At 38.2% G+C, this 16,326-nt stretch overlaps 2 protein-coding genes across 2 annotated transcripts in view; one reads left to right on the forward strand and one right to left on the reverse strand.

Annotated features, from left to right (window-relative positions):
• Positions 1–1,227, forward strand: part of LOC144664112 (uncharacterized) — a 1,888-nt gene extending 661 nt beyond the window's left edge. The window contains exon 3 of the mRNA XM_078525240.1: positions 14–1,227. Within this exon, the coding sequence (XP_078381366.1) occupies positions 14–1,227 (1,214 nt within the window). The remainder of the gene's footprint in view (positions 1–13) is intronic.
• Positions 1,228–5,548: 4,321 nt separating this feature from the next.
• Positions 5,549–15,412, reverse strand: LOC144664113 (uncharacterized). Its single transcript, XM_078525241.1, has 6 exons — positions 15,377–15,412; positions 13,057–13,122; positions 11,251–12,491; positions 10,277–10,339; positions 8,952–9,026; positions 5,549–8,409 (listed from the first exon to the last, which is right to left on the reverse strand). The coding sequence occupies exons 1-6, from the start codon at positions 15,410–15,412 to the stop codon at positions 7,248–7,250; spliced, it is 2,643 nt and encodes an 880-aa protein (XP_078381367.1). The 3' UTR covers positions 5,549–7,247.
• Between the last annotated feature and the right edge of the window lie 914 nt (positions 15,413–16,326).

The following is a 16,326-nucleotide window of genomic DNA, read 5'->3' on the forward strand; positions in this document are numbered from 1 at the left end:
TCACATTTTGGAGCGGCTAATGCGGTATTGCCTTCTTATATCCCAGCTCTTGGAGTGGCGCACCGTGATAGAGATTCATTGGTAGAACAATACTTCGAACTGGGATTAAACTACGTTGAAATCATATCCTTTCTACTGTTAACTCATGGAATAAGTTTAAGTCTCAGACAACTGAAGAGAATTCTGCAAAGGAAAGACCTTACAAGGCGACAAAACTATAGCGATCCTGCCGAAGTGGTCGCTGCTGTTGAAAGGGAGCTCCAGGGAAGTGGGAGTTTAATAGGTTACCGTTTGATGCATCAACGTCTAAGGACTGACTATGGATTGGTAGTGGATAGAGAAACTGTAAGAAATATTATTAAGACACTGGACCCAGACGGTGTAGAGCGTCGTCAAAAACATAAATTAAAAAGGAGGAAATATAAATCCAAAGGACCAAATTACATCTGGCACATTGACGGATATGACAAACTAAAACCATTCGGTTTTTGCATTCATGGCGCAATTGACGGATATAGCCGTCGTATTTTGTGGCTTGAAGTCGGCTCATCAAACAACAACCCCCGTATTGTTGGGAAATATTTTTTAGACTGCGTGGTGCAAGTTGGGGGAGCTCCTCGTATTTGTCGTGGCGATGCAGGGACAGAAAATGTCAATATAGCTGCAATGCAGCGTTTCTTCAGGCGTGATGCAGCCGATGCCTTTGCAGGAGAAAAAAGCTTTTTATATGGTAAATCTGTCTCCAACCAACGAATTGAAGGGTGGTGGACATTTCTGAGAAAAAGCGAGAGTGACTGGTGGATTTCTTTCTTTAAAGATTTCAGAGACCAAGGCCTGTTTAATGATGACGATTATATTCACATTCAGTGTTTGAAATTTTGTTATATGCCTCTTTTAAGAGGGGAACTGCAAAGAGTTGCGCAGCATTGGAACCTTCATAAAATTCGTCCTTCTAGGAATGAGGAATCACCTGCTGGACGACCAGATGTCCTGTACTTTTTACCTGAAGCTGATGGTAGGGAGTCATATCTCAATGAGGTTGCCATACAGGAAATAGACGTTGCCATGGACGTTTGTTGCGAGGATCCTGAAGATGATGTCTCGGCGAGTTTTAGGGATCTTGCTGGAATTTTAATGAACGAAAATGCTCTTCGAATGCCTACCAACCCACATGAGGCAAAAAATCTATACTGTCAACTTCTCTGTCTTATAGATGACATTCAGTGACATAACAAGGGTGTTACGTTTATTTTTTTTATTTGTGTGAACTGCACTCACTTTACAGTAACTCGAATTTACTATTCTCGATTCAATTAATAACAAAAATAAGCGAAAAATTATCCTTATTCTTCCCAGTAAAGAACAATTTTTTTTAATCAAAACTGTTTTTTATTTTTACATTCACTTGCACAACTTTTTACAATTCCTTTACTCGTTGATTACACTCCTAATGACAAAACTACAATTAGCTAACAGTATATTTACATCATTTACAATTTTAAGTGAATTCCTACGTTTCCTACGTTCTAACTAGTTCAATGTACATATCGTTTGTGCATACAAAACCCATTTTTCCTCAGTTTGATTTTTTTTAATCTATTTATTTATCAATAAGTACCATTTCATTGCCTTACATAACAATTGTTGTGTTACATAACAATTTCTTTAAACATAATTCATTACACTTTTTAAAGAATTTTTTCTTCAAACATTTTCCATTTTTTCCTAAAAGACTTTATATTATTTGATTTGACAGAAATATATGAAATATACCTTTCGGTTTGATATTTATTTAATAAAATTCTCTCAAAGTTGGCTGAAAGTTGGTTTTGGTCGTTACATCGGTAAGTCCACAGATAAGTTTTTCCTAAGATGAGTATATAGTTTTGCAGATCCATCTCCTCTTCTAAGAACCCTAAAATAATCTCCCTATAATTTAAAGGGAGGCCTACGCAACTATTCAGTTTATTAATAATTTTATCACAAACTTCATTCCAAAAAAAGGTCGAAAAAGAACAATCAAAGAAAAAATGTGATGTCGTTTCTATAGTCTGATGACAGAATGAGCAGTTGGGGTTAGAAACATATCCTATCTTACAGAGTAATTCGTTTGTGTATAGAATTGAATTTAATACTTTATATTAAAAAGAACGTAAATATGGTTCATTTGCAGCTCTTAGTGGCATCACGAATGCCACCGAAATTTGCTTATCCTCAAGATTAAATTCTTCTCTCAACTTAGCCCATTTATTTGGTTTTTCATATTTTTGCTTTATAAGATGATGATAATAGTCACGACACTTGAAATTTTTGTAATCAAGGGTATTTTCTACGTCGGGTGCGTAAAAACGTAGTTTCAATGGGACTGATTGCCTAAGACGGGTCCATACTAAAAAATTAGAGTTCTTTAAACCTGCATCTCTGACGACATTGAAAGATTCAATATTTGTCATATCGTAAAGAAGATGAGTTGTGTATATAATATTATTATCAAAAAAGTGTTCATAGAAGACACTTTTGCCGTCGATCATTATTTCTTTATTGTTCCATAAAATGTACTTATAAATATTTTCTGGGTCCTCGACTTCTCTTAATTTTGACCACCATTCCAATAGTTCTCGGTAAAAAGTCGATGAGGTTGTCAATCGTTTGACATCATAATTGCACCGGATAAAAAATAACCCGCCTTTGTCTACCAATAGATGATCAAGATATGACTTCCAAAATCCAGAGTAATCTGGGTCAACTATTCGTTTTAACCAGCTTAGCCTTAAAGCTCTAATCATATTTTCGTAATCTAGCATTCTGAAGCCACCTTGACCTTGGTCATAAGGAGCATGTGTAAAAATCGGAAAATCAGACTGTTGAATTCCTTTATGACATCGATAGGAGTACATAATACCAAACTAGGATAGATCATTATTGGTAATAAAAGTGTTTTAATAATGCTTACTTTGCCGTGAATTGATAATCCTCTTGACTTCCATAAATTTATTGTATTCTTAATTTTTTTCAGCCTCTGCTTTAAATTCTTTTCTACTAATATTTGTACATCATATGTAATATATATTCCTAAAAATTTGACACATGTTTTCCACTTGAGTAGTAAAAGGATGGATGATTGACGCCTTTTTTTTGGGCAGTCATCCACTAAAAGTGGGCAGCCAAAATAAATTAATTTTGGATGACGTCATAATGGAGGTGTGGCTTATGTCTAAAATGCGCGGGAATCAGTTTGGTGAGGTGAAATAAATAAAAATAAAATGCGCGCGCGGGAATTTATGCAGCATAATTTATGCCTTGACGTCACGACACGATAAGCCTACTTGATTGACAGAGTAGCGACCCAACGCTGATTGGCTAGCACCAAAATAAAAGCAGATCTTTCGTCAAACCCGCCATTTCACTATTTCATCTCAAGATAAGGTTATCTTAGGGTTAAACCATTTATAGTTATTCCTTTAATATCTTCTTGGCTCCTTATAGCTATTGCCAGCGTTTCAACTGCAGTGACAAAAAGGTAGGGGGAGAGGGGATCCCCTTGCCTCACTCCACGTTCTATATTAAAATAGCGAGAGCTCAGGCCGTTGTTTATAACGCAACTTTGCGCGTTGTTATAGAAAATATTCACCCATTTTCTAAAATTCGGTCCAAAATTAAATTTTTCTAAACATTTTTCAAGAAAATCCCATTCTAGACTGTCAAAAGCTTTTTCAAAATCAATAAATAATAAAATACAAGGTAGTTTCTTGACTTTCGTATATTCCATTATGTCTAAAATTGAACGTATATTTTCGCTAATATTTCTGCTTGGGATATATCCTGAGTGATTATTGTGAATTAACCCAGGTAGGAGACGCTTCATTCTTTCAGCGATAACTTTCGAAGCTATCTTCGCATCGACGTTCAATAGGGAAATTGGCGGTCGGTATAAAACGCAGACCATGCAGACTGCAGACTGCAGACTGCAGACCGTGCAGACGGTGCAGACGGTGCAGACCGTGCAGACTGAGTAATTTTTTTTCTTCTTTTTTTACATTGTGTTTCACAAAACTTTTCACGAACGGTTTCCGAAGTTCGTTTGAAATTCGCAAAGTTCGCTACGAACTTTAGGGGAAATTTCATTATGTAGTTGTCAATCAAATTACGAACTTCGAAACGAAATTGTGAATTTCACGTGTAACGAAGTTGAAAAGTTGAGGAGTTCGCAAGTTGAGAAGAAGTTCGTCCAGTTTGTTTAATTTGGTGAAATGAATCCGTTCACGGTACAAGGAAAGGCAATTTCAAGTCCAGGAAGGCAGGAAATCATCTAAAGTTGGCTTCAAGGTCAAGGATTATTTTATTTAGCTTCCAGCTTGTTGAGTTTTCTTCTACTGTCAGAGAGCGCGTTTAATACACTGTAAACATTGGAACATTTTAAGTTATAGGTAAAACGAACTGGTCGGATATAGCAGTTTATTTGTTAAGTTCAGGTTTCTAGTTCAATTTTATAACGTAAACAAATGCTTCGGTTGGTAGTTATGCTTTGGGAATACAGGGTACCGGTTTTCTTGAGAAATCCCCCAAAAATTTTTACACTGTCCTTAATAATAAAATATAAGTAATTCGTAAATAAATACACATTTCAATTGTTCCAAAGCAAGTGTTGTTTATTAGTAAAAAAATTTTTTAACCAAAGCTTATTTTTTTGCAAATATAAATTCTTTCAGAGGAACAGAGTTTATCACGAACAGACAGATGGCGTGACTTGCGTGTTGTGTAAACACAGAAGTATAACAACACGGAATTGAAAAGTTCTGGTTTTCCGCAGATTTTCCAAACTGATGTGTATTCAAGAAGGAAAACGTTTTTTTCTCTTTAGAAGATTTTTACGGCACACACAAACAGTATTTTTATATGTAAACCGGTTCATCTGTTGAAATTTTTTCCTTCGAAACTGCACACGGCAGAACTTGTAATCTATTTTTAGTCGGGTGTCGGGTGACATTGGGAAAACTCAGTTGTAACATTCACAAACCATTTTCAGGGCAGCCTTGCTTTTTAGTCCGTTGATGTCCTGCCTTACTGGACTTGGGATTGCTTTTTGCTGTACTGGGAACGGATTCATTTCACCAAATTAAACAAACTGGACGAACTTCTTCTCAACTTGCGAACTCCTCAACCTTTCAACTTCGCTGCACGTGAAATTCACAATTTCGTTTCGAAGTTCGTAATTTGATTGACAACTACATAATGAAATTTCCCCTAAAGTTCGTAGCGAACTTTGCGAATTTCAAACGAACTTCGGAAACCGTTTGTGAAAAGTTTTGTGAAACACAATGTAAAAAAAAAGACGGAAAAAACATTACTCAGTCTGCACGGTCTGCACCGTCTGCACGGTCTGCAGTCTGCAGTCTGCAGTCTGCATGGTCTGCGTTTTATACCGACCGTTTCCGGGTACCTTATTTAACGGAAAGGAATTTAAAACTTTTTTACATTCTTCTATGCTTATTAATCCTTCATCGAGGTAAGAAGAGTCATTTGAAAGACTTGGTATAGGTAAGTCTTCAAGGTGAAAGTTTGGCTTATTACCTTCGGAACTGTCTCGTCTAGTTTTATAAAGATTTTCATAAAAAGCGCGCTCCGCTTCTAATATCTCAAAAGGATCTGTTGAGATGACTCCACTCAGGCGAAGCTTCCGAATATGCTTCCTAACGTGATTGCGTTTTTCTAAATTTAAAAAGTATTTTGAGTTCCTTTCCCCATGTTCATGCCACCGTGCGAGCGATCTGATGATTATACCTTTTACCTTTTTTCATACAAATGTTCAATTTTTTCCTTTAAGACATTTAAAACCGATAAGTTCTCTTGACTGGGACGGTTTTGGTATGCAACTGTAGCCTGTTGAAATTGTCTGTTTAAATTTTGTTCATTTGAATGTCTTTGTTTACTCTTGTTCATCGAATACAGCCTAGAATATTTCTTAACATTATATTTAACCCAGTCCCATACAGATCGCTGATCACTTAACTCTCGATTTCCTTCCCGTAATCAAGTGGGTAAGAGAAGATTTAATTTGTTGACGTACTCTTTATCATTCAGAAGGGAGCAATTTAATTTCCAAAAACTGGGACCCTTGACCTTATCTTCGACGTCCTGCAAGTAAAGAACATATGTACTGACACCAGCCACAGGCGACTCACCATCCATGAGTATAACTGTATTTCAAAGATTCATTACAGTCTGGCCATGGACTCGTATGATGTTTATTTCCTAAATTGTAACACTCACTACGCAATGACTTAACAATAATATACAATATCTTGATTTCTGTCATACTTGGCTCAGTTCTGTTAAAAATATATGAATCGTTTGGAATTGAAAAATACTTTTGAGACACCATTCTTGACGATCACGTCAGCAATAACAGGAACAATAATATGAAAACAATAACGGCATAAAACAACAACAACAAGCACGGCCTTGACTACAGTTTAGGTGAATCACTCGTTTTTGGGTTCAACTGTTCATCCCCATTTTGCTTCTTCTGTATCCATTCCTAGCCCTAATCATTTTTGTATATTCTTGATTTATTGAAATGCTATTGTCGTTTATGCATGTGATAAACTACAGATGAATGAAATATATTTCTTTCGCGCATCTCAAATGAACAGGAACCCGAGTGAAAACGGTATTAATTTCATTTCCTGAATGGAAACAATGAAATTTCTTTCGAACTTAAACGCATAAATATCTAACTATGAAGAGGAATGAGCAGACCAAACCTCATTTTAACTAATTATTAACAAAACGCTTCGTTAATCTGGCGTTCTTTCTTTCATAAAAGATATTAATAAATTTGAAATAAAATTCTTAAAAAAAATCTTAATGTACATTGCCTATCGAAGAATATAAAAACAGCGAGGGAAACCACCTTACAATGGTATATTGTTTCTAACCAGTCCTATATAATTATCCACAAAAAATTACTCCATTGGTAATAGCTAGTTCAAATCTGATCTCACGTGCATGCCATTTCTAGTCGTGCTTAGTGCATTAACTCATCCTCTAGGACTATTGTTACACACCTGAGAAAAGAGCAGAAAACTGGCCTTATTAAACGGTTTCAAAATTAAACCTACAGTCCAAAGTAGTCCTGACGAAAGGCAATGAATATTTCGTTGTACTGATGATTGAGCGGCCACGTAACGACACCGTTAAACTTAGTTCGAAACCTTTCGGCAATGGATTTTTGTTCTGCAGCAGACTCAAAGGATGTCCATTTCCCAGTCATCAGCTTGAATAATATTGTTAAATTCTTCTCGTAGCTCCGGAAAGGATTGATAAGTGGAAGGGAGCTCAAGAGTGCAACTACATGTGTGGGCGATAGGACGTCGGCTGGCACCCTGAAGATTTGTGAAATGCACCTGCCATGTGGCGAACAGCATCAAATCTGACCCGCTGAAAAAGCGTAAGAATGTAGACAGAAGTCTTGAATCAAGTCCTTTGATGAACCTCTTTAAGTACTTCTCGGATTGCCTCTCTCCTTCGTTCAGTGGCTGACATACCATGGCATTCAAAACTTTGGAGGTCGTTGGTGTAAGCTGAATGAATAATAGATTTAGCGATTCGACGTTTGGAAAACTAGGCTTCAAACCAACCAGGATTTCTCTCCAGCAGTCGGCTACATATTGTGGACGCTGGATTAACTCTTTGTGGGCCAACTCCGTGAATATTTTAAGGCTGGTATCCTTCGCCACATTTCGCCTGCACTCAAAATTGCTGAGCAGGTCCAGCAAGGAATCGTCATCGGCTTCTATGGTACCCGATATGCACCTTTCAATGACCTTACGCTCAACCTCGGAGACGTAATGTTTAAAAGAATCAAATAGCAAATCAGTGCTAACTGAATCTTCCCCGAATAAGCAAGAGACAATGAAGGCCCTTGACAATCTCAGAGGGAAGTATTGACAGGTTTGGAAACCCTTCAGCAGGATTCTTGCCACAGACTCCCATTCTTGACGTTGGTAGTCGTCTCTGACGAACGGAACACGCTCATCTTCACCAAGCATTAGGGAATCGTAGACATCTTTCCAAAAGAGGGCTAAAGTGTCCTTGAAGACGCCCGTCCCTCTACCTTTTTCTGCAACACCACGATTGTTTATCATCTCCACGATTATGTCACATGCCACAATGGATGGATCTTTGAATACCTGTATTAGATCTGTTCGGACATTATTTCGATGAATTGTGATGATACGAGTCTCCAATTCCGCCCTATTTGTGTTGTTGGCGGACTCCAAGACATCAGTATGGACCTCATTCTCACTAGCGTGAGCACTGCTGACTGACTCCTGAACTATTGAAGGGCTAGTAATTCGTTCCTGATGTTCCTGAGCATGTGCGTCATCGGTAGTATCAAGACTCGGTCTATATGGAACAAAAAAGAATAAAATCACAATCTGTATACGATCAGAAAATATGTGTATATTTATATTCGCGCATTTTCGCCAACAACAACAAAAACACTTTATACAAGAAGAATAAAAATAAATTAAGTGCATGGCTGCCTAAAATAACCACCGTTCGCTAATGAGATTGGGCAGCCATCTTAGCGTTTAATAGAATAATTTCTAAAATGGGTCAGGTACCTAGTACTTAGATAACAAAATACAGCAACACACAGACACACAGACAAAAAATTAGAAGTTTACATAAATAATTTTGTGACAATAAGCTTGAAAATAGAGTATAATTATAGTTTTGGGTAGAGCATAAGTCATTCTAGGAGAAAGTCTTGTGAAAAAACATCACATTTAGAAAGAAGACATTGGTCTTTAAATACGACTTGTATGTTCAAAAAACTAGAGAAAGTTATGATTCTTATCGACCTATTTCTGAAACGGGGTATCATGTTGAGAAAGAAATAAAGTTATATCGGATTTTAATTGCATGGAAGTTGATTTTCTTACCTTCCATGGTCTACCGTCAAGGCGATGGTATTGAAATCAGCTGAATCTGCGCCCACTTGGCTGTTATCACATGATCTAAATGAAATAAAGAAGTACACCGATTGAACAAGAGGCTCTGGCTTAACAGACAAAACCTTGCTTGCGCAAAGGACGAATAAAAACCGAGACTCGAGTTGGTGTGGCGTGCTATAGAAAGAATACTCCCGAGAAAGGGCGGGCCATACTGGGACCGAGCACAAGATGTTATTGAACAGCATTATGGTAATTACATAGAGAAAAATACATGGTTGTGCGGAGGTATGAAATTTATCTTCGAGTGTTCTACTCGATCGATATCTCACGATGTTGACCCTAGAAGTAAGCGAAAAGGAACTAGCGCCTCTGATGGATTAAGTCACGGCTCAAACCTCTGGATTATAATAATCTATTACTGGATTATAATAATCTATTACTGGTTTATAACAATGACTAGGATTAATATTAATCGGATTAATATTAATCCGAGTTGTCCTGTTTATTTTATAAGCCTACTAACAACGAGGTTTTTGACGATTTCAAGATGATTTCCGATCATTTTCCGGCGATTTCCGAAGATTTTCGAAATGTTGTCTTAAGGTCATACGAATGTTTCCGAACATTTTCCAAATTTTTTCGAAAATTTCTGAAGATTACCAAAGATTTTAGAGGAAGGTCCGAAGATGTTTCGAGTTAATATCGATAAACTTTGGTTCATTCACCCTTGAAACATGGCAAACTTCACAGCACGTGATTGGGGAATTCAAACACACGTAAAAAATTATCATAATTTTACACACGTCGAGATACTATTTTACTCGATGGTCACAATCCCAATAAAGAACCGCAGTTAAACTGCACAATAAATCGATGTAACTCTATGTCAACAAACGAAAATACTTCACAAAGAATAGCTGAAGACGGCGAATCCATTCAGAATATTTTCGGAGGTTTCTAAAGGTTTTTTTTTTAAATTTCAGTTTGCAAAAATGCCAGAAGATAACCAAAGAAGTCCAAAACTTGCCTAAAAGTCCGGAGACACTAGGACACTAGCCGGGGTTATTTCGATTACATGGGCGCTATATTCAACAACAGGGTCAACGTTGACTTACAGTTGATTTAAATTGTGAAATAAGTAATTATCAAGCAATGGTAAAGGTCCATTCTAGAAACTCCCTACCGATAAAAAGCAATCGAAAACCCAGTTTGCCTTTCATAAGTGCTTGCTACAGTGCTTGCCGAGTTAAAAATGATTGCCACTGAAAGGGCGAACTCGTCGAAATTCATTACATTGAAAAATGATTTTTTACCTTCCATGGGCGTCTGCACCAAAACCAACTGAAACTGCGCTATCTTGGATGTCGTCATATGATCTAGATTAAATAAAGAAGTACACCGATTGATCAAGAGGCTATGGCTAAACAGACAACAACCTTGCTTACGCAAAGGGATGAATAAAAATTGAGACTCGAGTTGGTGTGGTGCATGTGCTATAGAAAGAATACTCCCGAGAAAGGACGCTGAGCATTATGTACAGCATTGTAGCAATTGTAATACAGTTAAACCCCTATTAAGCAGTCACCCTCTGAAAAATAATGACTGGTCGGGTCGCTTAACAAAGGGTTGGTCGCTTAATGGGGTTCGTAAGAAATAATCATTTAAAAATTAGACCATTTAAAAAGGTTACCTTGAATTTTAATATAAAATAAAATGAAAAAGGAATAACGAAGCCAATGAAGATGACAATAAATCAGCAGTCACTGTCCGAGCTTGTTGGTTTTAGTACAGTATTATGCTGATAACATAATAGTGAGGGCCGCATAGTAGAGGATGGCCGCTTAATAGGGGTTCAACTGAGCAAAATGGATTGATGTAGATCTATGTCATGGAACAAAAACTCTTTACAAAGATATCTGAAGATGGTAAATTAATTCAGAAGAATTGTAATTTTTGTGTAAACCAGAGGAATTTTGGCCCATGAAATATAAAAAAAAGTTTCTGACCAGATACCTTCTTTATTATACACTGAAGTTTGAAAGAAACTAGAAGGGATGGAGGCTTCCTTATCTTCAACAATTTTTTAACAATTTCAAGCTATGCGACCGCGCTTTCCATATTACAGATACGTAACCCTTGTAGCTATTCGACCGCGCTCTACACGTTATTTATGCAGTGTCTTTACTGATAGAGATTGAAACGTCAGTGTATAATAAATTATGACCGTTGATAAAAAGTTGATATCAAATCGAAATTTTAAATGCCCAAGAAAGGCTGATTTTCTTACCTTCCATTGCCTGCTGTAATGGCATTAGGGGGCTCGAATGAAAATGGATTGTTGAGTAGGTCGAGGTCCTCGACGAAAGGAATTGTGAGGCCAATATCATACTCTCCAAGGCCAAATCCTCTGAATGCAATGTCCGTTTCCGATGGAGACATCGGTATAGGTTCGGCAGTTATCTCCATGTGTAGGGGAGACCCGTTAAGCACTGCAACACATTCCGTGGGTTCCACGCGCTTTCCTGGCGTCAGGCACAAGTTGAAGTGTTCCGGGAACAAATTCAAAGAGCCAACCCAGTCATATACTGCAAGCATTTTCTCTCTGGGGTCGAAGAAACGAGACACGTCTCCTTCGAGGGAGTGTTTGACGGACACCCTCAATCGCTGGGAATCGGTATCAGCTGGTTCGGGCGGTACTCTACTTTCACGAATCTTTCTAAGCTCTTCGAGTCTCTTAACGTCCTCCATCTCTTGGCGTAGACGATCCTCTCTGGCATAGGTCTGTCGCCACAACTTTCCCTTATCCTCTTGTAGTTTTTGGGATACAGCAACATTTCGAGTGACAACTTCCTCGATGACGTCATCGTTGGACGAAGAATCAGTTGATTGTTTCTTGGAAGTTAGATACAATCTCGCTTGTGTGAGCTTGTGAACTTCGAAATATTGTTGAACAGTAAAAGAATGACGCTTTCCCTGTTCATCGACAAGCTTTGTTATATTTTCCAGCTTGAAATTGGCAAGGTCAAACTTCATTTCGGGTGCCGGCCCATGACAAGACTGACCTTCTGGGAAAAAGAGGTTCTTTGCTATTGCTATTAACTCTTCTTTCCCGGTAGATGCCTTAACGTCAATTTTCCTCGCTCCCCCACCTCGAGCCATTCGAACAGCCACGAATCGCGACTCTTTATAGCTGTAGTGCAGCCAACCTATGGAGATCCGTCGTGACTTTTCGTTCTTTCCATCCTTGCAAGCTTTTTTTGATGGCGATTCACTGGCGGGCTCGGCTTGAGCTTTTGTAGGCGACGGAACGCGCTTTCTCTTCTTCTTGTTTTTTTCGTTTCTCAGTTGTTCTATTAATTTTCTTTTTTTCTCCTCTAAGACCGCATTACTGGGAGTTTCCTTGTTGCTCTTGCCCGAGCTCAGACGTCGTTCACAAAACGCCTTAAGGGCGAAAATATCGCCCTTCGCTTGCAACCCCAAGTCCGCGAGTAGCGACGGAGGGCTGTGTAAAGCAGCCATACAGTCCATCTAAAAAGGAGAAATTAAAAAAAAAGCAAATTTAAGCTAGAGCACTGGCTCTCTATTTCCCACTGTGGGAGGCGCGTGGCCTAATGGTTAGTGCGCCGGACTCCGGATCGAGCGGTCCAGGTTCGAGCCCTGGCCGGGGTCATTGTGTCGTGTTCTTGAAAAATACACTTTACTCTGACTCATAGTGCCCTCTCCACCCAGGTGTATAAATGGGTACCGACGACATAATGCTAGTAATCAATCAATCTTATAAATTCAATCTAAGCCAAGACTTTTTAGACACTTAACGGTCAAGCGAGACCTAACTCATGTACAGGTAGAAAGCTTGAATAGAGTAGAATAGAATGCGAGATTAAAGTTAATTGAGTTCCTCAAAGGGATCTACGTACCCAATTTACAAGATTTAGAAAAACTTACTAGTTAGAAAAATGTTAATAATTTACATGGTAAAAATTAAAGTAAAAAACTATTATATAACATTGTAGATTTTATTTTAATACGCCCCAAAACACTAAAAGTCATGCAAGTGTGGAAAAAGTTTACAGAGAATATTTACATTACATACCTTTTCACAAGTAAATGCGTCAAGTACCTCTTGATCAACATCTCTACATCTCAGAAATCCCAGCACCTGAATAGTTAGAATAAAGTTTTTACTAATTTTCCAAGAGCGAGCAAATGCTTCTGTCATAAGAGAGAGTTTTCTCCAGGCCAAAAAGGAGCTATGTCACGGACAACATAAAAAAAAATTGCTAATCTTCGTCAGTCGGAACCGTCCCCAATTATTTTCGGTTTCTTATTACTCCGTTGTTGTCTTTCTACACTAGTAAAGTATTATTTTGAGGTAAATCGAAAATAATGAAAATAAAATAATGGCTTAAAATACCGTGACATAGCTCCTTAAATTAGACTTTTTTTACGAACAAAATTGTAATAAAAATGATCGATACCGTAAAATTCAGGTTATAAGCCATGGGGTTTTGAGTAGGATTATAAACGGAGGAACGTAACAACAACGCTTGCCCGAACGCCACCTCGATCCCAGGGCCTCTCTCCTTTTTCTCCCTGGTCGTCGAGGAGAGAGACCCCAGCTGCGGCTGGGGTCTCTCTGCCAACCCAAAATATAAGTTAGTAGGGAGAGTTACCTGAACAGAGAATTTTGGTCCCTTTTACAAATCTACCATGCCCGGGCCGGGTGAGGGGGTTTAAACTTGTTGCCAACCGTCAGCAGGTGTTTTATATTGGCGCTAGCTGTTTTTTTTTTTCTGACAGTCAATAGTTATGTTTATTTAGAGGACAACCTACCGGAATATCTCCTACCAAAGAAAAAATACTGGTAGCCAAGATCCAGAATTATCTCAAAACGTATTACTCTTTGAACTGATTAATGGTATCTCTAACTCTTTTAAGGTTTCGCGTAATGATTATAGAACTATTTTATTCAATAGCTTGATGAACAGGCACGAGGCCATTCATTCTTGAAATTTAATTCAAGTTTAGTTGACAACGCCTTCTATGTGTCAATGCTTAATGAGAAAATACCTGAATGGCTAGAGGAGTTTAATGAAGTGTTGGACAAAAGAGTACTGTGGGACTGTATCGCGTGCGACAATTTACAATAGAAGACTCGATCAGTCCACCACCGGCCGAGATCTGCAAGACGACGTGCGTATTCATTATTTTAAAACAGATAAAATGAAATGTGTAACTGAGACTTGTCAAGTTCTCGGCCTCCTTTTAGACTCAGCTGTAAAGTTGTTAACTCTTGCTAGGGTTTCCAGCACAACTATTTTGAAAACAATTGCTTAGCATTAGGACTGAGACCACATATTTTCGCAAAAGACGAGAAAATGATACCGAGATGTCGCGGTCGTGTTCTTGTAATTAAATTTACGTGAACATCAATCGTACAGAATTTTTCCCATATTTTCGCGATGTTTTGATTTATTTACTTGGCTTGGACAGTTCATACTGGAAGTTTGTTTGACATCGCAAGTTCTTGTCTCATCTTGAAGAAAAGAAGGCCATGTTACATTCTCCCAGTACAGCACGAGAATATTTTTGAAATAAAAATTGAGTCGCCAGCGATAACACGAGCCGTCATATTTATCTCTGGATTTTCGCAAAAACGTCCCAAAAAGAGAGGACAGCCAAAATATCAAGCGATAGTGTCAACTATACCTAGTAGAGTCTTTGAGTCTTATTTTGTTTCTAGGTAGATGGGCCTATAACCAGGAGAAAGACTTCTAAGCCGGATTTTTAGAGAATGTGCTCAGTTTACAGGCTTATTTAGCTCAAATTAATGCTTTTTAATTTGGACCTGCTTGCAAAGGCTATGGATCATCAATATGCCAATAAGTTCATAACCAAAATAGAATCTGGCCACGTGCCTGGAGAAAGGTGTGAAAATCATCAACTTTCAACTGATACCCTCTAAATTTGTTTCAATAATATATTAAAACAAATCCTTTGAAAGCGATTGTGACAAACATCCATTCAAAATCTTAAAAAGGCAATCACTGCTACAATTCAACTGACATTGAATGTACCCTTGTTTAAATTATTTTGAATTTGGATTACCGGAAATAAGTAGACCTGTGTGAAATAACCTTTTCAATCTGCATCCTTCTAAGGTAAAGTACGAGTGGTAAGTTTCAGATAGATCAAGCCCTTTGAGAACTAAAATGATACACAAGGCTTTCTCAGTTTTCTCAGAGAAGTATCTGGCGACTAATCATACGCGATTTCGGAGTCCATACGCGGGTGTCCAAGCTATAGCACGCGCCGCTGCATAATATCACAATGGCTGAATTTTCTGGAATATAGCAGAATACCCGAGTAGATGTTAACTTGAGTGTAATAAAGAATGAAGGGTTAACACTTACAGCTGACAATCCGGTTCCGTCAGAGTCTTTATCCATTGTAAACGACTAGATAACACAACGCTTCACAAAAGAGGTCAACGACGGTCACACAAGAAAGCCCAGCGTCATCAATGTAAATTGATATATCTTTATGTTATAAGTTGAAATCTCATGTTACAAGTCAAGAGTAACACGAGATCTCGCGATAGTAATTCGAGATCTCGCGTTATAAGTCAAGATCTCGTGTTATAAGTCGAGATATTGGGTTAGTAACGCGAGATCTCGCGTTAGTAAGTCGAGATATCGTGTTGTAAGTCAAGATCTCGCGTTATAAGTCGAGATCTCGGGTTAGTAAGTCGAGATCTCGTGTTGTAAGTCGAGATGTCGCGTTAGTAAGTCGAGATCTCGTGTTGTAAGTCGAGATCTCACGTTAAAAGCCGAGATCTCGCATTAATAAGTCGAGATCTCGTGTTATAAGTCGAGATCCCGTGTTTTAAGTCGAGATCCCGTGTTATAAGACAAGATCTCGTATTCTAAGTCGAGATCTCGCGTTATAAGTCGAGATCTCGTGTTATAATTCCAGATCTCGCGTTATAAGTCGAGATCTCGGGTTACCAAAACAGGTTCTAAATTGAAAAAAAAAATTATATCTGCAAAAAAAAATACTCATACCTAGATGGCCCTTACGGGCCACCGTACCAAACAATAGAATTGAACCGAAATTTTCTTAGAACAGAAATCGATTAAAGCCCACACCTAAACCCTTGCTCTTGGTTGACCTCAAACTCTCCACGCTCTTGACGATTCTTGTTAACGCGGGAGCGCTTTCGCATCGAATTTGAACCTGCTTTATTTTCCTTTAACCCGGCCTTTAACGGCCTTTAACTCAAGACGATTCTTGTTGTGTTTGACCCTGCTTATAATCTAAGGCATTGCCCGGCACAGTCGAAGGCCTAGTGAGCATTTTACTT

This window comes from Oculina patagonica, chromosome 8, assembly GCF_052425735.1.
Source record: "Oculina patagonica isolate OP01 chromosome 8, crgOcupat, whole genome shotgun sequence".
Classification (NCBI taxonomy): domain Eukaryota; kingdom Metazoa; phylum Cnidaria; class Anthozoa; order Scleractinia; family Oculinidae; genus Oculina; species Oculina patagonica.